General features: G+C 43.4%; 1 protein-coding gene across 2 annotated transcripts in view; it reads left to right on the forward strand.

Annotated features, from left to right (window-relative positions):
• Positions 1-19,093, forward strand: part of SETBP1 (SET binding protein 1) — a 315,488-nt gene that overhangs the window by 254,970 nt on the left and 41,425 nt on the right. Inside the window, exon 4 of one of the 2 annotated variants that reach the window (XM_087885503.1) lies at positions 5,082-5,229. The exons of the other annotated variant lie outside the window; for it this stretch is intronic. Coding sequence (XP_087741629.1) covers positions 5,082-5,104 — 23 coding nt within the window. The 3' untranslated portion in view covers positions 5,105-5,229. Of the gene's footprint in view, positions 1-5,081; positions 5,230-19,093 lie in introns of those variants that run through there. 2 annotated transcript variants of the gene reach the window in all.

Below are 19,093 nucleotides of genomic sequence, written 5' to 3' on the forward strand. Positions count from 1 at the left end.
GGAGCCCGGGAGGGCCACGTGCAGCCCTCCCAAGCTCTGTTTTCACTGGTAGAGGCACCGCAGGCCGGTCCTTCGCTGTTTTCCAAGGCGGCCCCGCGGGCCCGATCTAAGCATCCCGGGGGCCGCATCCTCCCGGGGGCCTTGAGTTTGACACCCCTGTCTTAATGGTTTCAAACATGTACTACTAACTAGAGAGATACAGGTAGTCCTCAACTTACAACGACAATTGGCCTGGTGGCCCACAGGGGCCTGGTGGCTCAGCAGACTGATAGCATTGTGATTAACACTAGCTGTCTGCAATTACTGTAAGTTCGAATCTCAACAGGCTCCCAGCCTTCCATCCTTTCTAAGGTAGGTAAATTGAGGACCCAGTTTGTGGGGGCAATAAGCTGACTTTGTATAAATATACAAAAGTATGAAGGCTATTGCTTAACGCATTGTAAGCCGCCCTGAGTCTCCGGAGAAGGGCGGCATATAAATCAATTTAAAAAAAAAAACCTCCGTTGCTACACAAGACAGCTGTGAGTTTTGCCACAATCATTAACCATTCATAACCATTCTTTTAGTGACTGCTTGAAGTTTTGAAGGTCCGGAAAAAGTGAGTTACCATTGTTTTTCACACTTACGACCACTGCAGCATTTGGTCACATGGTTAAAATTCAGCCGCTTGGCAACGGGCATGTGTTTATGACGGCTTCAGGTCCCGGGGTCATATGATCCGCTTTTGCGGCCTTCTGACAAGCAAAGACAAAGGAGGAAGCCAGATTCACCTAACAATTGTGTTTCTCACTTAGCAGCCGCAGTGATTCTTAACTTAACAATCGTGGCAAGAAAGGCGATAAAATGGGGCAAAACTCACCGACTGCCTTGCTTAGCAACGGTAATGTTGGGCTTAACTGTGGTCGTAAATTGACTATTTTTAAGAAGAGATTGGACTGTCTGAAATCATATAGGGCAGAGATGGCTAACCTTTTTGCCATCGCGTGCCAAAAGCGGTGGGCGTGCGCGCGCGTGCCCACACTCGTAATTCAATGCGCACAACCCTTCCCTGCTACCCCCGCTTTTGGCACGCAATGGGCCCAGCTCCAGAGGCATTCTTGTAGCTTGAGAAGGGCAAAAGTGGCCTTCCCCACCCTCCCACCCCTACCCCCAGAGACCCTCCGGAGGCAGAAGTCCCGTTTTTCACTATTCCCAGGCTCCAGAGGCTTTCTAGGAGCCTGGGGAGGGTGAAAACAGCCTTCCCCACCTCACCCCCGGAGGCCCTCTGGAGGCCGGAAACGGCCCGTTTCCCGACTTCCAGTGGGCCCAGAAGGCCTGAAAATCAGCTGGCCATCACACGCATGCACGCTGGAGCTGAACTAGGGCAACGCTTGTGTGCCATAGGTTCGCCATCACGGATATAAGGTCTCCCGCTTGGGCAGAGGGTTGGACTAAAAGACCTCCAAGATCCCATCCAACTCTTGTTATTCTGTTATTTTGACTGCCTGTGAAAGTGAAGCTCTGATATTCTCCACATTAAACTTCACACATCTGCTCCTTGCCCGGGAGCAGAATATTCCGTTCGTCCTTTTATCCCCGACTCCGTCACTCCGCTTAAGCCACCATTCATAGTGACATTTGCTGATTAGAATACATGCATTTTTTTTCTCACGGGGAGGGGCCGAGAAGCCGATTTTTCAAAGCTCGCTAAACTTAACTCAAATCCCATGAGGGAACAGAGGCTGAACCCAGCACCTGACACCCTGTCAATAAAATGATTTGCTCCAGACCACTTAAAATGGTTTTATCATTCATCTTCCTGACAATCACCGCCCAGAAGACGGCTTCTCGGGGGGTCATCTACAAACCGACATTTGCCCGGCTTGCAAAGACCATGTCTCGTCCTACAAGACATTGGATGAATTTAGCCTTTTGCAACCAATCACTTGCACACACACACACACAGAGAGAGAGAGAGAGAGAGAGAGAGAGAGAGGTATATACGCAGACAGAAATTTGATTTTAAAGAGAAATCTATTTTTGGCAGGCCAATCTGTCCAAACGTGAATGGCAATGGTTGGAATTATTAAATCATCTAATCCAGCTCTTTTGGCTCATGAAAAATAGCCCTGTATATCGTCTTCGACTGGCGGGGTAGCCTAACCTGATTATCTTAACTGCCACAAACAAAAAAAATAATTGAATTGTGTCACTTTCCCTTTCCCCTCCCCCCTTTCTTTCCAGGGAGTGGGGTGGGGCACAAAGGCTTCCTAGGCCTGTATTTTTTTTTTTAAAGAATCTTTCTCCTTCTGTCGCATACATGTACATCAGTATTGGGATTAAAATCCCGGCGCTACCAGTTCGGTATTGTGAGGGTGCGGCGCTTCTGCGCATGTGCAGAAGGTTCTGCGTATGCGCAGAGCATTTTTGATGATGTCTGGGCGGGTGGGCGGAGCCTCCCACCACCACCGCTACCGGTTCGCCTGAACCGGGGCGAACCGGTAGCCACCACCCCTGATGTACATCTTTACATGCTAATTGAACAGAGAATCCAGTGAATCAGGGATCTCTAAACTTGGCAGCTTTAAGACCTCATGGACTTCATCTCCCAGAATTCCTCAGGCAGCTATGCTGTGTTAGCTGGGGAATTCTGGGAATTGAAGTCCACAAATCTTAAACGGAGGTGGTATTCAGCCGGTTCGGACCAGTTCAGGCGAGCCGGTAGCGGCGACTGCGGGTGGGCCCGCCCGCCCCAGCGTAATGCCGTCCTATTAGCCATGTTTTTGAGGCCGGGCGCAAGTGGAGAAGGCCAGGCGCATGCACGGAAGGCGCGCACGAAGCAAGCGTGCGTGCATGCCTGCGTGTAGCAAACCGGTGGTAAGAATATGTGAAACCCACTGCTGTTCTTATAGTTTTCAAGTTTGGAGACCTCGTCAGTAAATTATAAAAACAAAGAATTACGCTTCAAGTTAATGCTTTTTCAAGAGGCGACTGGACTTCCTTTGTTTTTGTTTTTACCTTGAAGACGTTTCGCTTCTCATCCAAGAAGCTTCTTCAGTTCTGACTGAATGGTGGAAGATGGAAGGATTTATATTTCTTGCAGTCATCTGGTCGTTAGTGCTCCCTCTGAGAATCGTTGAGGCCATTTGGAGGTTTATCTGTGCCCTCAGGGTCAGCTGAATAGCGCAAGCGGGTGTGCAGCCTTCTTGGAACTGCTGAAAGGATTGTGTTGTAGACAGAAGATAGATGGTGTTGTATCCCACCACACACACACACCTATACGCACCCTCTGTTGAGAGAGGGCTGCTCAATCTTGTCGATGGCCTCTTTGACTCTACTTATAAACCAGCGGTACTCTCTGTCCACATTCTGCGAAACATCTTAAAGTGCGGGGGGAGAAGTCCAGTTGCCTTTCGAAAAAGCACTTTTGGGATTATTTGCACCAAGTTTCTTCCCATTGATTCAGACAGAACTTGGACTTGTAGTGAAGGGGAGACCCAGAATGCTTTCCCAGTGCAGTTCCATTGCTTGACATGTTCTAGGACCGTGATGGCTAACCTATGGCACGGGTGCCACAGGTGGCACACGGAGCCATATCTGTGGGCACGCGAGCATTGCCCTACCTCAGTCCAGCATGCTGGCCAGCTGATTTTTGGGCCTTCCGGGCCCACTGGAAGTTGGGAAACAGGCTGTTTCCGGGCCTCCGGAGAGCCTCCGGGGGGATGGGGAAGGCCGTTTTCGCCCTCCCCAGGCTCCTAGAAAGCCTCTGGAGCCTGGGGAGGGCAAAAAATGGGCCTACTGGGCCCACTATGCCATCGCGTGCCAAAAGCAGGGGGGGTCACGCACGCATGCATGGGGGGACGGAGCACATTGAATTATGGGTGTGGGCACGCGCACACGCAATCCCCCCCAACTCCCCCCACTTTTGGCATGCGACGGCAAAAAGGTTAGCCATCACTGTTCTAGGAGCAAGGTGGTTAGAATGGGAGCAGGTTAGAAAACCAGTTATGGTCTGTGACTGTAATAATGGTTAGTTCATTGCATTGCATTGCATTGCATTGCATTGCATTGCATTGCATTGCATTGCATTGCATTGCATTGCATTGCATTGCATTGCATTGCATTGCATTGAATTGAATTGAATTGCATTGAATTGAATTGAATTGAATTGAATTGAATTGAATTGAATTGAATTGAATTGAAAACCAGTGCATTGCCCTAGCGCAGGGGTCTGCAACCTTAAACACTCAAAGAGCCATTTGGACCCATTTCCCACAGAAAAGAAAACACCGGGAGCCACAAAACCCTTCCCCACACCTGACTATTATTTCTTGAGCAGCCACAAAACTAGCATATGTAGTTGAATCAAATGTTCTGTTTTCTTCTGAAACTTTTCTTTTCTTGGATTTATCCATGGTTGGCCTACCGGGGGTTGAAAAGCTCAATAAATCACGTGCCGGCAGGTGTCACACATTGGTGATTGTGATGCACATTTTGAGTGACAGGGAGCCGCAGCAGAGGGGTGAAAGAGCCACATGCGGCTCCAGAGCCGCAGGTTGCTGACCCCTGCCCTAGCGGATCACACGTGGGAACGCCTTCCAAGTACAGAAAAAAATAAGATTGCATTGATTCTCAATCTTGGCAACTTTTAAGACCACTGGACTTCAACTTCCAGAATTCCCCAGCTAACCGTGCTTAAGGAATTAAGGAATTCTGGGAGTTGAAGTTTAGAGGTCTTAAATTTTCCAAAATTGATAAGCCCTAAAAATAAAGCCTTCTTTTTGGAGACTGACACACAAAGAGAGAGAGAGAGAGAGATTTTTTAAAACTGATTGTGAGGTTTAAGAAAGCAGGCGATTGTAGATATATTTCATACAGTTGTACATTTGTCGTACGGTTTTATTCTTGTAAGGAGCAAAGAAACTGGAAGGAACCAGATGGGTTCCTAATGCTTGTTCCCTTGTTTGGAACTTCATTTAAAAAGAAATTTAGACCCCCATCGTTTCTGCTCTCTCTTTTGATCAAGGGGGGCGGGAGGTCAACCTTCCTTGTTCTTTGTTTTTCTTTTTTTCTTTCTTTTTTTCTTTTTCTTTTTGCTCCAGGGGGAAGATTTCAGCCCAAGTAAGCCTCTGCAATTCCTCTAACAGCTACCCTACCGACTTTGCAGTAATTGCTTTGATAATCCATATTTAGCGTCCTGCAAAAGGCCACTTAATCGGCTTGGGAAATATCATGTACATTTCATGCCGCCACAAGGAAACGGTTTAAGCTGCACTTTCCAGAGTCAAATTAGAACAGATGAAAATACAGGTAGTCCCTTGACTTACGACCACATTTGAGCCCAACCTTTCTGTTGCTAAGTGAGACGTTCGTTGAGTGAGCTTTGTCCCGTTTTACGACCTTTGTTGTGAACCATTTTAAGGGAATCCCTTCCGTTGTTAAGTCCGTAACACGGTTCTTAAGTGAATCTGACTTCCCCACTGACTTTGCTTGTTTAGAAGGTTGCAAAAATACAGAATATCAGAGTTGGAAGGGACCTTGGAGGTCTTCTAGTCCAATCCCCTGCCTAGGCAGGAAACCCTGCACCACTTCAGACAAATGATTATCCAACATCTTCTTAAAAACTTCCAGTCTTGGAGCATTCACAGCTTCTGGAGGCAAGTTGTTCCAAGGATTAATGGTTCTAACTGTCAGGAAATTTCTCCTTAGTTCTAGGTTGCTTCTCTCCTTGATTAGTTTCCACCCATTGCTTCTTGTCCTGCCTTCAGGTGCTTTGGAGAATCCAGATATGTTGAAAACTTGGCAGATTTGCTTCTGAATGGTCCCTTTTGGAGTAGTAAATAAATAACAAAGTTGGAAGGGACCTTGGAGGTCTTCTAGTCCAACCCTCTGTTCAGGCATGAAACCCTATCCAATCTCTTCTTAAAAATGTCCAGTGTTGGAGCATTCACAAGGCAAGTCGTTCCACTGATTAATTGTTCTAACTGTCAGGACTTGTCAATACTCGGATCGCTAAACATTTTTACCTCATCATAATGCAGGTAGTCCTCATTTAGTGACCATAGTTGGGACTGGCAACTCAGTTAAAAAAAATGAAATGTCCCAACTTTAAGATTTTTAGTACAGTCCCAACTTTTCAGGAGGCAACTGGACTTTCTGGTTTTTCCTTTTTGAAGACGTTTCGCTTCTCATCCAAGAAGCTTCTTCAGCTCTGATAGGATCCTGTTAAGAGCTGAAGAAGCTTTTTGGATTGGAAGCGAAACGTCTTCAAAAAGGAAAAACCAGAAAGTCCAGTTGCCTCCTGAAAAAGCACCTTTGGGACAACCGTGACCTGGATGACTGAGAATCTCTACAGAGATTCTAGATTTTATTTTAGGACAGCTTTTCTTTGCTTTGTTGTGACTCTGACCCCCGAGCCTGTCTTAACAGAGGGAGAAGGCTCCGAAAGTGAAGGAGAGGAGTTGGCCAGGCCTCCCTCTCCAGGACCCTCCTCTCTGGCAATGCCTCAGGTGTCTCCCGAAGGAGAAGAGATTGGCCAGGAGCCAGGTATCGCCGAGCAGTCGCAGTCGGACAGTGACGGAGATAAGTCTTGGCTGGATCCACGCCAGCGTCGGAGAGACAAGCGCACGCAGCAGAAAAGGAGGCGTGCCAGAGATTAAGCTGAGTCACTGGACCACACCCCACAGGGGATAAAAGGGGGTGTGGTGGCCATTCAGGTTCTGTGACAGACAAAACTAAACAACTAGCGAGTCGCATTGTATCTCTGAAACTACGTTATCTGCCTACCTTGGACTTGACAATTCTTTGACTTTGTGTATTTGTTTTGGTTTATCTGACGGAGGAGGAACACCTCCCTCTGTGAGTAAAGTTCTTGGCAAGCAGCTACTGGGTTGCTGCCAATCCTGTTATCGAAGGAATTTATTGTCTGCAAGTTTTATTTAACCCTGGCTGACTGTTTGTGTGCGTGTGTGAGACGGGGACAGAACAGCTTTACGGCAATCTGTGAAAGTTGTAATCGTCACCGCTTGTTGCAAACTTACGTTCTCATCATCGCCCTGACTGCGAGCAGTCATTAAAGGAAGCAGGCGCTAAACAAGGAGAAGCGGTGGGACCGAGGCCATCATAAAATCTGCACTACCGTTTTTCATATGTTTTCCAGGCTGTTTTGGGGTTTTACTTTATCACTGGAGGTGGAGAAAATTTTATTCATAGTTAATTGTTTTTTTCTTGGGTAGTGAGTCTGACAACGGGACAATGCAGGGGGCTGAGGGAAGATTGCACAACACAATCATAAGTGTGCATGCACACATACACAAAAACAGAGAGCGAGTAAGAGTTTGAACACTAAATAATTAGCATTGCACGCCCGTGAAAAGTGTGCCACGCCTTTCCTTTCCATAAATTTGGGAAAATAAATCCTTGCCCATTAAGTTGAATGGGAACTGATACGAAAAATCAGTTTAATGATTTTTTAATGATCAGTTTAATATGACAAATCAGAGAAACCTAAATTATTTTCTGCGCATTGTAAGGCAGGTTGCGTCATATATCTCCAATCGGATACGGTAGAATAACTAAGCTTTCGCTAAAGGATTCCATGTAATGTTGACTGAAAAGCATACCTGAAGATATTTTGGGAATGCTGTAGTAAAAAAATTTACTTCCGCTCCCAACAGTATATGCATTTAGTAGAAAAACACACAAAAATACAGACATATTTTAATGTGGATTAAGAGAGAGAGAGGGAGGGAGGGAGGGAGGGAGGGAGGGAGAGAGAGAGAGAGAGAGAGAGAGAGAGAGAGAGAGAGAGAGAGAGAGAGAGAAAGAAAGAAAGAAAGAAAGAAAGAAAGAAAGAAAGAAAGAAAGAAAGAAAGAAAGAAAGAAAGAAAGAAAGAAAGAAAGAAGAGCCTGGATAGCTCTGCAGACAAAGGCACTGTAATTTAACACCAGCTGTCTGCAATTAAAGTAAGTTCGAATCTTGCCAGGCTCAAGGTTGACTCAGCCTTCCATCCTTTCTAAGGTAGGTAAAATGAGGACCCAGTTTATGGGGGCAGTAAGCTGACTTTGTATAAAAATATACAAAAGTATGAAGGCTATTGCTTAACGCACTGTAAGCCGCCCTGAGTCTCCGGAGAAGGGCGGCATATAAATCAAATTTTAAAAAAGAAAGAAAGAAAGGGGAAAGGAAGGGGAAAGGAAGGAAGTAGAGGGAAGAAAGGAAAGAAGGAAGGTCAAATGGGAGGGAAGGAAAGAAGGAAGGAAGATCAAATGGGAGGGAGAGAAGGAAGGGGAAGGGAAGGAAGGAAGGTCAAATGGGAGGGAAGGAAGGAAGGAAGAAAAAGAAGTGGCTGTAATGAAACATAAACATAAATTATTAAAACATAAATAAAACTGTTTGACAAGTTACTAATCTATACTTGATTACTAGCATTTGCTATTTTATATCTGTAGTAATTTGTTTTGATTTATCTTCAGAAGCTGCAATATGTTTTAAAAAGAAATTAAAAAGATATAAATAATATTTCCGGATGGCGTTTTCCAAAATTAAAGCAAGCAAAGGTTGTTTTCATTAAATATGATTTTAGCGTGCAATCCTCTTTTTATTAACCTGCTCCTCAGTGAACCCAGAAAGTCTTCCATCCAAATGCAGTTAGACATGGTTCTGCTGTAAATAATTAAATGCAGCCACCAAAACTTTAGTTTCTGAATTTCTGTGAAAAGATGCAACCTGAATTTATGGAGAAAATTCTGTGAAATCTGCCAGATGAGAAAATTGGGGCAGGGGCGTGCAAAAAAATGTGTATTTTTGCACACATGGCTAGGCTTATATGTTTCGTTCAACTTGGTGGCATGCTAATCAGACTGTATCTGCAGGCAAAATATAATTTTCTAGTGACAGAAAACCTCCCAGTGGTTCTTTGTAGCTTTATATCTTTCATTTCAAAATCATAGCTTTCTCACCTTCCTTCCTTTTGGTTGATTTTTTTTAAGGGTGAAATCGTTCCGGTGGTGTCTTTTGTTTTTCAGGTTGAGAATCAACATTGGTTAAGGCAGTTAGGTTACAAACTGGGAGACCGTGAGTTCTAGTCCCGCCTTAGGCACAAAGCTAGCTGGATGACTTGGGGTTAAATCATCAGGAGATGCTGAGTTCTAGTCTCGCCTTTGCCAGGAAAGCCAGTTGATCGACCTGGAACCAATCACCAGGAAATTGTGAGTTCTAGTCTCACATTAGGAACCAAAGCAAGTTGGGTGACTTTGGGCTAAACACCAGGAGACTGTGAGTTATAGTACCGCCTTAGGCCAAAAAAGAACGTCAGCTAGGTGTCTTTGGCCCAATCTCCATGAGATAGTGAGTTCTAGTCCCATGTTAGGAACCAAAGCAGGTTGGGTGACTTTGGGCCAATCACCAGGAGACTGTGAGTTATAGTAGCGCCTTAGGCCAAAAAAAAAACGTCAGCTAGGTGTCTTTGGCCCAATCTCCATGAGATAGTGAGTTCTAGTCCCATGTTAGGAACCAAAGCAGGTTGGGTGACTTTGGGCCAATCACCAGGAGACTGTGAGTTATAGTAGCGCCTTAGGCCAAAAAAGAACGTCAGCTAGGTGTCTTTGGCCCAATCTCCATGAGATAGTGAGTTCTAGTCCCATGTTAGGAACCAAAGCAGGTTGGGTGACTTTGGGCCAATCACCAGGAGACTGTGAGTTATAGTACCGCCTTAGGCCAAAAAAGAACGTCAGCTAGGTGTCTTTGGCCCAATCTCCATGAGATAGTGAGTTCTAGTCCCATGTTAGGAACCAAAGCAGGTTGGGTGACTTTGGGCCAATCACCAGGAGACTGTGAGTTATAGTACCGCCTTAGGCCAAAAAAGAACGTCAGCTAGGTGTCTTTGGCCCAATCTCCATGAGATAGTGAGTTCTAGTCCCATGTTAGGAACCAAAGCAGGTTGAGTGACTTTGGGCCAATCACCAGGAGACTGAGAGTTATAGTACCGCCTTAGGCCAAAAAAAAAAAAAAAAGTCAGCTAGTTGTCTTTGGCCCAATCTCCATGAGATAGTGAGTTCTAGTCTCACTTTAGGCATGAAAGTTGCCTGGGTGACTTTGGGCCAAAAACCAGGAGATTGTGAGTTCTAGTTCTCCCTTAGGCAGGAAATCTGGCATGGTAACTTTGGGCCAATCACTAGGAGACTGTGAGATCTTGCCCCACCTTAGCATGAAAGCAGGGTGTGGGTAACTTTAGGCCAATCACTAGGAGACTGTGAGTTCTAGTTCTGCCTTAGGCACAAAACCGGCTATATGACCTTGGGCCAGTCTCTGTCTCTCAGCCCTAGGAAGCAGACAATAGCAAACCATTTCTGAAAAAACTGGAGAGATATGTTTAGAGACAGTCAGGAGTCGAGACTGACTTGAAAGCACACACAAAAAAAAACATCTTAAATTCCCATCACTAAGCAGAATTTAAGATTATGGGGCAGCCAGGAAAATAAAAACGTTAATTTTTCATTTCGAAGAGTTTAAAATTCAGTTCAGTCAATACAAGAACATCACAGTTGGGTTGAAGCCAAGGGCCGTTTGACCAATGCAGCATTTAAGTTTCCCACAGTGACCAACCAGATGTTTCTGGAACGTTCCTAAACTGGAGATGGAGACCAACGTCTCAATTTAATCATTTCTTCTTTTAGGCCGTAAATACAAATCAGGGTCAACCATTTTAGGAGTTTTAGGGGGCTTTAAGCGAGAGCCTTGTATCTTTACACCTCAGATTACGTAGAACCTATTTAGAATGAGGAGGAAAACCGGCAGAGCTGTTATAGGAAAGCTCTGGGTTCGAATCTAGGCCTGTTCCTTTGTAAAACAGCCAGGGCAAATCGCTAGGAGCAGAGGCCAAGTTTTATTCGACAGCATGACAGACAATCCCAACCGTCGAAGTTAGATGACAAAGTTACAGCGCTTACCTTTATCGAAAAACACATTTCCTCAGTTCTTTCCAGGTACAGAGCCCGCCTTCTAGGGATTTCAGGGCATCCTCGACTTACGACCACAATGGAGCCCCACATTTCTGTCGCTAAGTGAGACATTTGTTCAGTGACTTTTGCCCCCTTTTACAACCTTTCTTGCCACCATTGTTAAGTGAATCCCTGCAGTTGTTAACGTTCGTAACACGGTTGTTAAGTGAATCTGGCTTCCCTCATTGACTTTGCTTGAATCAGAAGGACGCCAAAGGGGAATCACGTGATCCTGGAAACACAGCAACTGTAATCAGTAGGAATCAGTTGCCCAGCGCAATTGTGGGGTTGTAAGTGTGGAAAAACAGTCGTAAATCCCATTTTTCAGTTGTGAGTTTGAACGGTCGCTAAATGAATTGTCGCAAGTCGAGAACTACCTGTATTTCTCAAGTGAGTGTTTGCCCTGTTTTACAACTTTTCTTGCCCCAGTCCTGAAGTGACTGACTCAATGATGGCTGTAAGCCGAGGACACGCCTGTACCCCAGGTGTGTTGAGCTACAGTAGTGAACAAAATTGTGAAAACCTTTTGGAAAAGTGTATTTTCTAAAACTAGCTAATAACTCCACTTTTTTTTTTTTTTGCAGTAGTATCATAAAATGATATATCAATGGAAAGGTAATTTAATCAAGAATGCAATGCAATAGCTTTTATGAAGGATTTGCTATTAGAATAGCAGTTACAGTACAAAGAAGAAAAGTGAAACACGTAGAAAAAATGAGATATACAAAAATGATCCCCATGTCAGTTAATACTTAGTTGGGTAACCTTTAGCATGAATGACGGCTTTACAATGTCTTCCCATGGAGCGAACCAAACCTTTTAGTTCTGCAGCTGTTATCATGTGAAACCAAGATGGAATGATGGCTTCTATTAACTGGGTTTGATTGCTGGGTCGCTTTTGATAACAAGTTTCTTTAGTCGGCTCCATAGATTTTCAATGGGGTGAAGGTCTGGGCTATTCCCAGGCCATTCCAGCAGTGGAATAGGATTATCTTGAAACTCCTCAAAAAAAGTGGCGTTATTAGCCATCAAACCTCAAAAATACACTTTTTCCCAAAAGGTTTCCACAATTTTGGCCACTACTGTATCACTTCCAATAGCCTCACGAGCCTGATTAAGGGGAATTCTGTAGCCCACTATCTAAAGAAATGGGAAGGCCGACATTTGCCACAAATGACCCATATTATTTCCTTCAGAGCCAGGTGCTCATTAACAGGTATTGGCGGTCTCTGCAAATAACAAGCGAAAGGTTTTGCAATAAACCAGCATCTGTTTATTTCCCGGGGGGGGGGAAACAGTCTGGTGGCCTTCTCCGCAGGATCGGGGGTTCTGTGGCTAAACATTGAGACGATTATACTATTTCCACTTCAGCGGTCCTTTACATATTCAATAAGTTGTCTGAACATTAAGTTAATGAATCCTCAGGATGTCTCTGCGTGACAGGTGAGTTTCTCTAATCCTGAGATAAATGCCAAGAGATTAATAAAAGAGGATACGGGCCTTATTCATGTCAGGCAATCAGAAACATGGTTTTCAATCTATTATTCCAATTCCCGGAGCAATTAAAGCGGTCGGAGAGGGAGGAAAACATGGAATTTTGGTTAGGAAAACACATGGCGCGGTGGGATGGAGAGAAAAAGATGCCAATTGGCTCTTAGGATCTTATGTTCCACTTGGTTTATTTATTCATTCATTTATTTAGATCAGAGTGTTGAAGTCCACAAGTCTTAAAGCCGCCAAGTTTGGGGATCCCTGATTTAGATCTTCCCTTTATTACAGTTCTTGCAACTCTTCATTTAGTGACCGTTACTTACAACAGTTCGTTGAGTGACCGTTCGAAGTTATAACGGCACTACAAAAAGCGACAGGATCATTTTCCCCACTCACGGCTGTGAGACGGTTGTCAATCAAGGAGTAACTATAATCCATCCTGGCCTAACCAGATATACAGATAATCTTCAATTTACAACTATTTGCTTAGTGCAGGCTCAAGGTTGACTCAGCCTTCCATCCTTTCTAAGGTAGGTAAACTGAGGACCCAGTTTGTGGGGGCAATAAGCTGACTTTGTATAAAATATACAAAAGTATGAAGGCTAGTGCTTAACGCACTGTAAACCGCCCTGAGTCTCCGGAGAAGGGCGGCATATAAATCAAATTTAAAAAAAAAAAAAAGTGACCATTCAAAGTTACAGTGGCACTGAAAAAAGCGACTTGCGACCGTTTTTCACACTTACGACCATTGCAGCATCCCCCATGGTCATGTGATCAAAATTTGGACGTTTGGCCACTGCTTCATATTTTTTGCGACCTTCTGACAAGCAAAGTCAACGGGGAAGCCAGATTTTCACTTAACAACCAGGTTACTAACATAACAACTGCAGTGGTTCACTTAACAACTGTGGCAAGGATGGCTGTAAAATGGGGCAAAACTCGCTTAACAACTTTCTCACTTGAACAGCACAAAGGTTGGGCTCAATTGTGGTCGTAAGTCGAGGACTACCTGTATCTTTTTACAAAGAACTCAAGGCGGCGAGCGAATAGAATAGAATAGAATAGAATAGAATAGAATAGAATAGAATAGAATAGAATAGAATAGAAAATATGGAATGGAAGAGAAGAGAATGAGAGCGGAGAGGAGAGAGAAAATATGGAATAGAATAGAAATAGAATAGAATAGAAATAGAATAGAATAGAATAGAATAGAATAGAATAGAAAATATGGAATAGAATAGAATAGGAATAGAATAGAATAGAATAGAATTAGAATAGAATAGAATTAGAATAGAATAGAATAGAATAGAATAGAATAGAATAGAATAGAAAATATGGAATAGAATAGAATAGAATAGAATAGAATAGAATAGAATAGAATAGAATAGAAAATATGGAATGGAGAAAGGGGGAGAAAGGGGGAGACCAACGTTTGCCACAGATCCATATTAATTCCTTCCAAGCCAGGTGCTCATTAACGGGAAGCAGGTTTCAATATGCGCTAAAAGATTTCCCAGCTTTTCTCTCTCCTATTTTATTTTATTTTTTTTAATGAGCTTTATGGGATTTCAGCACGAGGCCCAAAGTAGCAAGGGAAGGCTCGTAATTAGTTTCAATTAGACGAAGTTCCTATGCATTACGGCTATTCGACGAACGGCAAAAGGAAAAAAAACCCTACTAAACAGATACAAATCACCAGTTTTGTTCCATTTATTATTATACTTATTTTCTTCTTAATTAGCACTGATTGGCTTATGATCCTAATTAATGCAAAGGAAACTTGAGTGGGATACAATGGTTTTAGAGAAGATGCCAGCGCCTACAACTGCTAAATTATTGCTAATTGTTATTTACACGGGGACAGGAAGACGAAGGAATGCGAATGCGGTGTCTAATTAGCATTTAAGATATGGTTTCCATTTGGAAACTCAACTAAAGCAACTGGGATAAAATTGTTCCCATAGAAGGTATCATTGGTCTTGTTTCTCTGATTTAAAATAATATTTTTTTTTAAAAAAAAGTACTTAATTGGAAATTAGAAATTACTTAGTATTTTTTAAAGCTTACAGTAGTGGCCAAAATTATGTAAACCTTTTGGGAAAAGTGTATTTTTGAGGTTTGATGGCTAATAACATCATTTTTATTTTTTTTTTAATTTCAAGGTAATCATCTTCCACTGCTGGAATGGCCTGGGAATAGCCCAGACCTTAACCCAATTGAAAATCTAAAGAAACTTGTTAGTCGGAAGCGACCCAGCAATAAAACCCAGTTAGTAGAAACCATCATTCAATCTTGGTTTCACATTATAACAGCTACTAAACTAAACAGCTACTAAACAGCTACTAGAACTAAAAGACTTGGTTCACTCCATGGGAAGACATTGTAAGGCCATAATTCATGCTAAAGGTTACCCAACTAAATATTAACTGACATGGTGATCATTTTTGTATATCTCATTTTTTTCTATGATGATAATTGTTGTATATCTCATTTTTTCTATGTGTTTCATGTTTCTTCTTTATACTGTCACTGCTATTCTAATAGCAAATCCTTCATAAAAGTTACTGCATTACATTCTTGATTCAATTATCTTTCCATTGATATATAATTTTATGGTACTACTGCAAAAAAAAGTGGTGCTATTAGCTAGTTTTAGAAAATACACTTTTCCCAAAAGGTTTCCACAATTTTGGCCACTACTGTAGATCTGATTTAAGTAATATCAGGCTCATAGGAGACGATGAGGAGTGCTTTTAGTCCACACCAAGTTTCCAAATTCCCTCTTTTTAAGGGGAAAAAAAAGGAAGGTGGAGGGGAGATATCCCAATAATCTTCTTCAAATGTCTAAAAATTGAGAGCTGTTCCTCTCGTTCTGAAGGTGAGGACACAAAATAGGTTGAATTTTAAGAAAAACGTCCTTAATACAGGAAGTCCTCAACTTACGATCACAATTGAGCCCAAAGTTTCTAAATGCAACCGTTGTTAAGTGAGTTTTGATCCATTTTACAACCTTTCTTATCACAGTTGTTGACCTGAATCACTGCGGTTATTAAATTAATAATATAAACTATTATTAATAATATATAATAAATATATTATATAATATAAAATTATATATAATATAAAATAATATAAAATAATAAATAATAAAATAATATATAATAAATTAATTATTAATAAATTAATTATTAATAAATTAATAATAATAAATTATGGTTGTTAAGTGAATCTGGCTTTTCCATTGGCTTTGTTCGTCAGGAGGTCGCAAAACGGGATCACACAGCCCCGGGACACTGCAACCGTCATAAATATGAGCCAGTTGCCAAGCGTCTAAATTTGGATCACATAACCATGGGGAATGCTGCAAATGTCATAACCATGAAAAATGGCCCAAAGTCCCTTTTTTCAGTGCTGATGTGTGTAACTTCGAACGGTCACTAAATGAATTGTTGTAAATTGAGAACTACCTGTAGTAAGTATAATTCAACAGTAGAACCATTGGCTCCATCTGTTGAACGTCTTCAGAAAGAGGCCAGCTTATCAATTCTCCAAAATATTTTAATTTGGAACCAACAAAAGAGAATATTGGTAGTTCAGCACCTTGGTGCTCCCCGAGCTTGGTTGTTTTCTTTCAGATGTTTCATTACCCAACCAGGTAACATCATCAGTGCTACCAGTAGAAGGGAGTAGGGTTTGTGGCAGGGGTGAAATCCAGCAGGTTCTGACAGGTTCTGGAGAACCAGTAGCAGAAATTTTGAGTAGTTCGGAGAACTGGCAAATACCACCTCTGGCTGGCCCAGAGTGGGGTGGGAATGGAGATTTTGCAGTATCCTTCCCCCAGGAGTGGGGTGGGAATGGAGATTTTGCAGTATCCTTCCCCCAGGAGTGGGGAGAGAATGGGGATTTTGCAGTATCCTTCCCCTGGAGTGGGGTGGGAATGGAGATTTTGCAGTATCCTTCCCCTGCCACGCCCACCAAGCCACGCCCACAGAACCAGCAGTAAAAAAATTTGGATTTCACTACTGGTTTGTGGAGAGGAAAAGGAAGAGGACTGCGGGGTCCTTGGTGCTCTCTGAGCTTGGTTGTTTTCTTGCAGACCTTTCATTACCCAATCAGGTAACATCATCAGTGCTACCGGTAGAAGGGAGTGGAGTTTGTGGAGAGGAGGAGGAGGACTGTGGGAACCTGGGTGCTCTCTGAGCTTGGTTGTTTTCTTGCAGACCTTTCATTATCCTACTACGTAGCATCATCAGTGCAAGAAGGGAGTGGGGTTTGTGGAGAGGAGGAGGAGGAGGACTTGTGGGGTCCTTGGTGATTTTGAGAGTGGAGGTTCATCAGTGGTGAAATCTAAAATTTGTTACTACCGGTTCTGTGGGCGTGGCTTGGTGGGGGTTGGGGGTAATGTGACTGGGTGGGCGTGGCCAATTTTTTTTTTAACTTTTAAAACCATTTTTTCTACAACCTCTTCGGCGAAGAGGTTGTTAAAAAAATGCTTTCAAAAGGCTCTGACGATCCCAGCTGAGTTGCCTGATCAGCAGAGGCTTTTTTTTCTTTTAAATGCCTCTGACAATCAGGCAACTCAGCTTGGATCGTCAGAGGCATTTAAAAGACAAAAAAGCCTCTGCCGATCAGGCAACTCAGCTGGGATCATCAGAGGCTTTTAAAGCATTTTTTTCTACAACCTCTGAAGCTATATCTAAGGAGTTGCATTTAAAAATAAATAAATAAATAAAGAGTGATTTGTCAGTTTGATGACATTCAATGATTTCCTGCCTCTGTTACATCACGGAAATGTCTGTTTAGAGTTATTTTAACAAACTCGAGTCAAAACGTCAATGCGCTGAAATCGGTTGTGTTTTTCAATTACGGATCTGGGGCCGAGCATTAATTTCATTTGGACAAATGCTCAGATTTCATGGCGAGGGCCACTTTCCTTGTGAGACAGTTCTATTCCCTGGTTGCTGCTGCTTTCCCCAGATAATATTTCACCTGTTTATTTGCTTGTTTAATTGAGGACCGCCACTTCCTGTTTCAGAAATGGAATTTAGGAAAAAAAAGAGAGGAGGATGGGAATTCTCAGCTTCCGGTTAATTGCTTCGAAACCCATCTTTGATGATTTGTAGACTTATTCTGCAGGATTCCTCAGAAAGAGAAGATTAATTAGTACAGTTGACTGGATCACATTTAGAACTGTTCTCAATGAACCGTGGTCTCATTTAACAACGGTTTTGCTCCCAAAAACCTGGCAATTACTTGTGGCTTTGGGTAAAACCATATACATAGCAAAGCGTTGGTTTGCTTAACGGCCACAGCGTTCGGTTGAGGTCATAAAATCGGGTCAATCACATATCCCACCCATTTTACGACTCTCGCGGTTTAAGGGCAGGCTCCATTACCGTCGTAAGTCGAGGACTACTTAGTAAAGACGTTCAACATGTAGAAGAAACAGAAGAATCATATAACTAAGAAGGTTGCCAGATGTTGTATCAGAAATTGCGCCTTAAAAGGATAAAGGGCAGAGAAATAGCTGAAGCCTACAATAAATGCTCAAAATGAAATATATGCAGGTAGTCCTCAACTTTACGGCCATAGTTGAGCCAGTGGTGGGTTCCTCCTGGTTCGGTCCAGTTCGGCCGAGCCGGTAGCGGTGATGATATGATGTCACCCAACCGGTTCTCCCCCCCCGCCCACCCACCCACCCACATTATTCTTACCTTTTATTTGGTCCCACCCCCAATCTATTGCTGCCTCCTGAGTCCCAGCTGATGACTAGAGGAAAAAAACCTGTTTAAACTCTTGCGGCGGGGCTTCAAAGGGTCGTCCTACAGCTGATCAGTGTTAAAAGCAAACAAATGAGTCGGGTCATAAGTGCGAGGACTGGTCGTAAGTGCGAGGACCTTCCAGAAATGACTCTGACAAGCTAGCCATGCCCACCTAGTCACATGACCTCCAAGCCACACCCACAAAATAAGCCATGCCCACAGAACCGGTAGTAAAAAAATTTAGAACCCACCCCTGAGTTGAGCCCAAACTTTCTGTTGCTAAGTGAGTTTTGCCCTATTCTTTTGTTGTGGTCCGCCAGCAGCCTGCAGAGCTGGCAGCAGAGTCGGACAGTGAGGAGGCTGGGGAGGAACATGGGCCAGTCCTGGAGTCTGGGGAAGGCTCGGACGAGGGCTCTGCGTCGGAGGCAGAGAAAGGGCCATCTGGGAGATACGTGCTGTCTCCGGAGCCTCCAGAGTTGGACCTCAGCGAGGCAGAAGAACAGGGGGAGCCTGTTCCCAGTGCGCACATGCGCAGAGCTGCCAGAAGGCGAGAACAGTTCAAACAAAAGGGATGACTCGGGAGTAGGGTTTGGACATGATTGGCTCCTCCCATAAAACTTAAAAGAGGAGCAAAGGCACTTGGGCCTTTGCAGGAAGCAACGTTGTTAATTCTGTGCAGTTTAAAGCCTGAAGCTCTGTTTGATTCTGGACTCCGTGTGGCTTTGCCAATTAGGTCTTTGGCAGCGTGTCAAGGGAGATAAAGGTGGGTGTTTATCAGCCTTATCCCGAAAGACTCTTTACAACTATTTGGGACTCCTCTGGGAATGAACAGAATTCACAGCTGTTAAAGTAAAACAGGT

Source organism: Pantherophis guttatus, chromosome 2 (genome assembly GCF_059756535.1).
Source record: "Pantherophis guttatus breed Tessera chromosome 2, ASM5975653v1, whole genome shotgun sequence".
Taxonomy (NCBI): Eukaryota; Metazoa; Chordata; class Lepidosauria; order Squamata; family Colubridae; genus Pantherophis; species Pantherophis guttatus.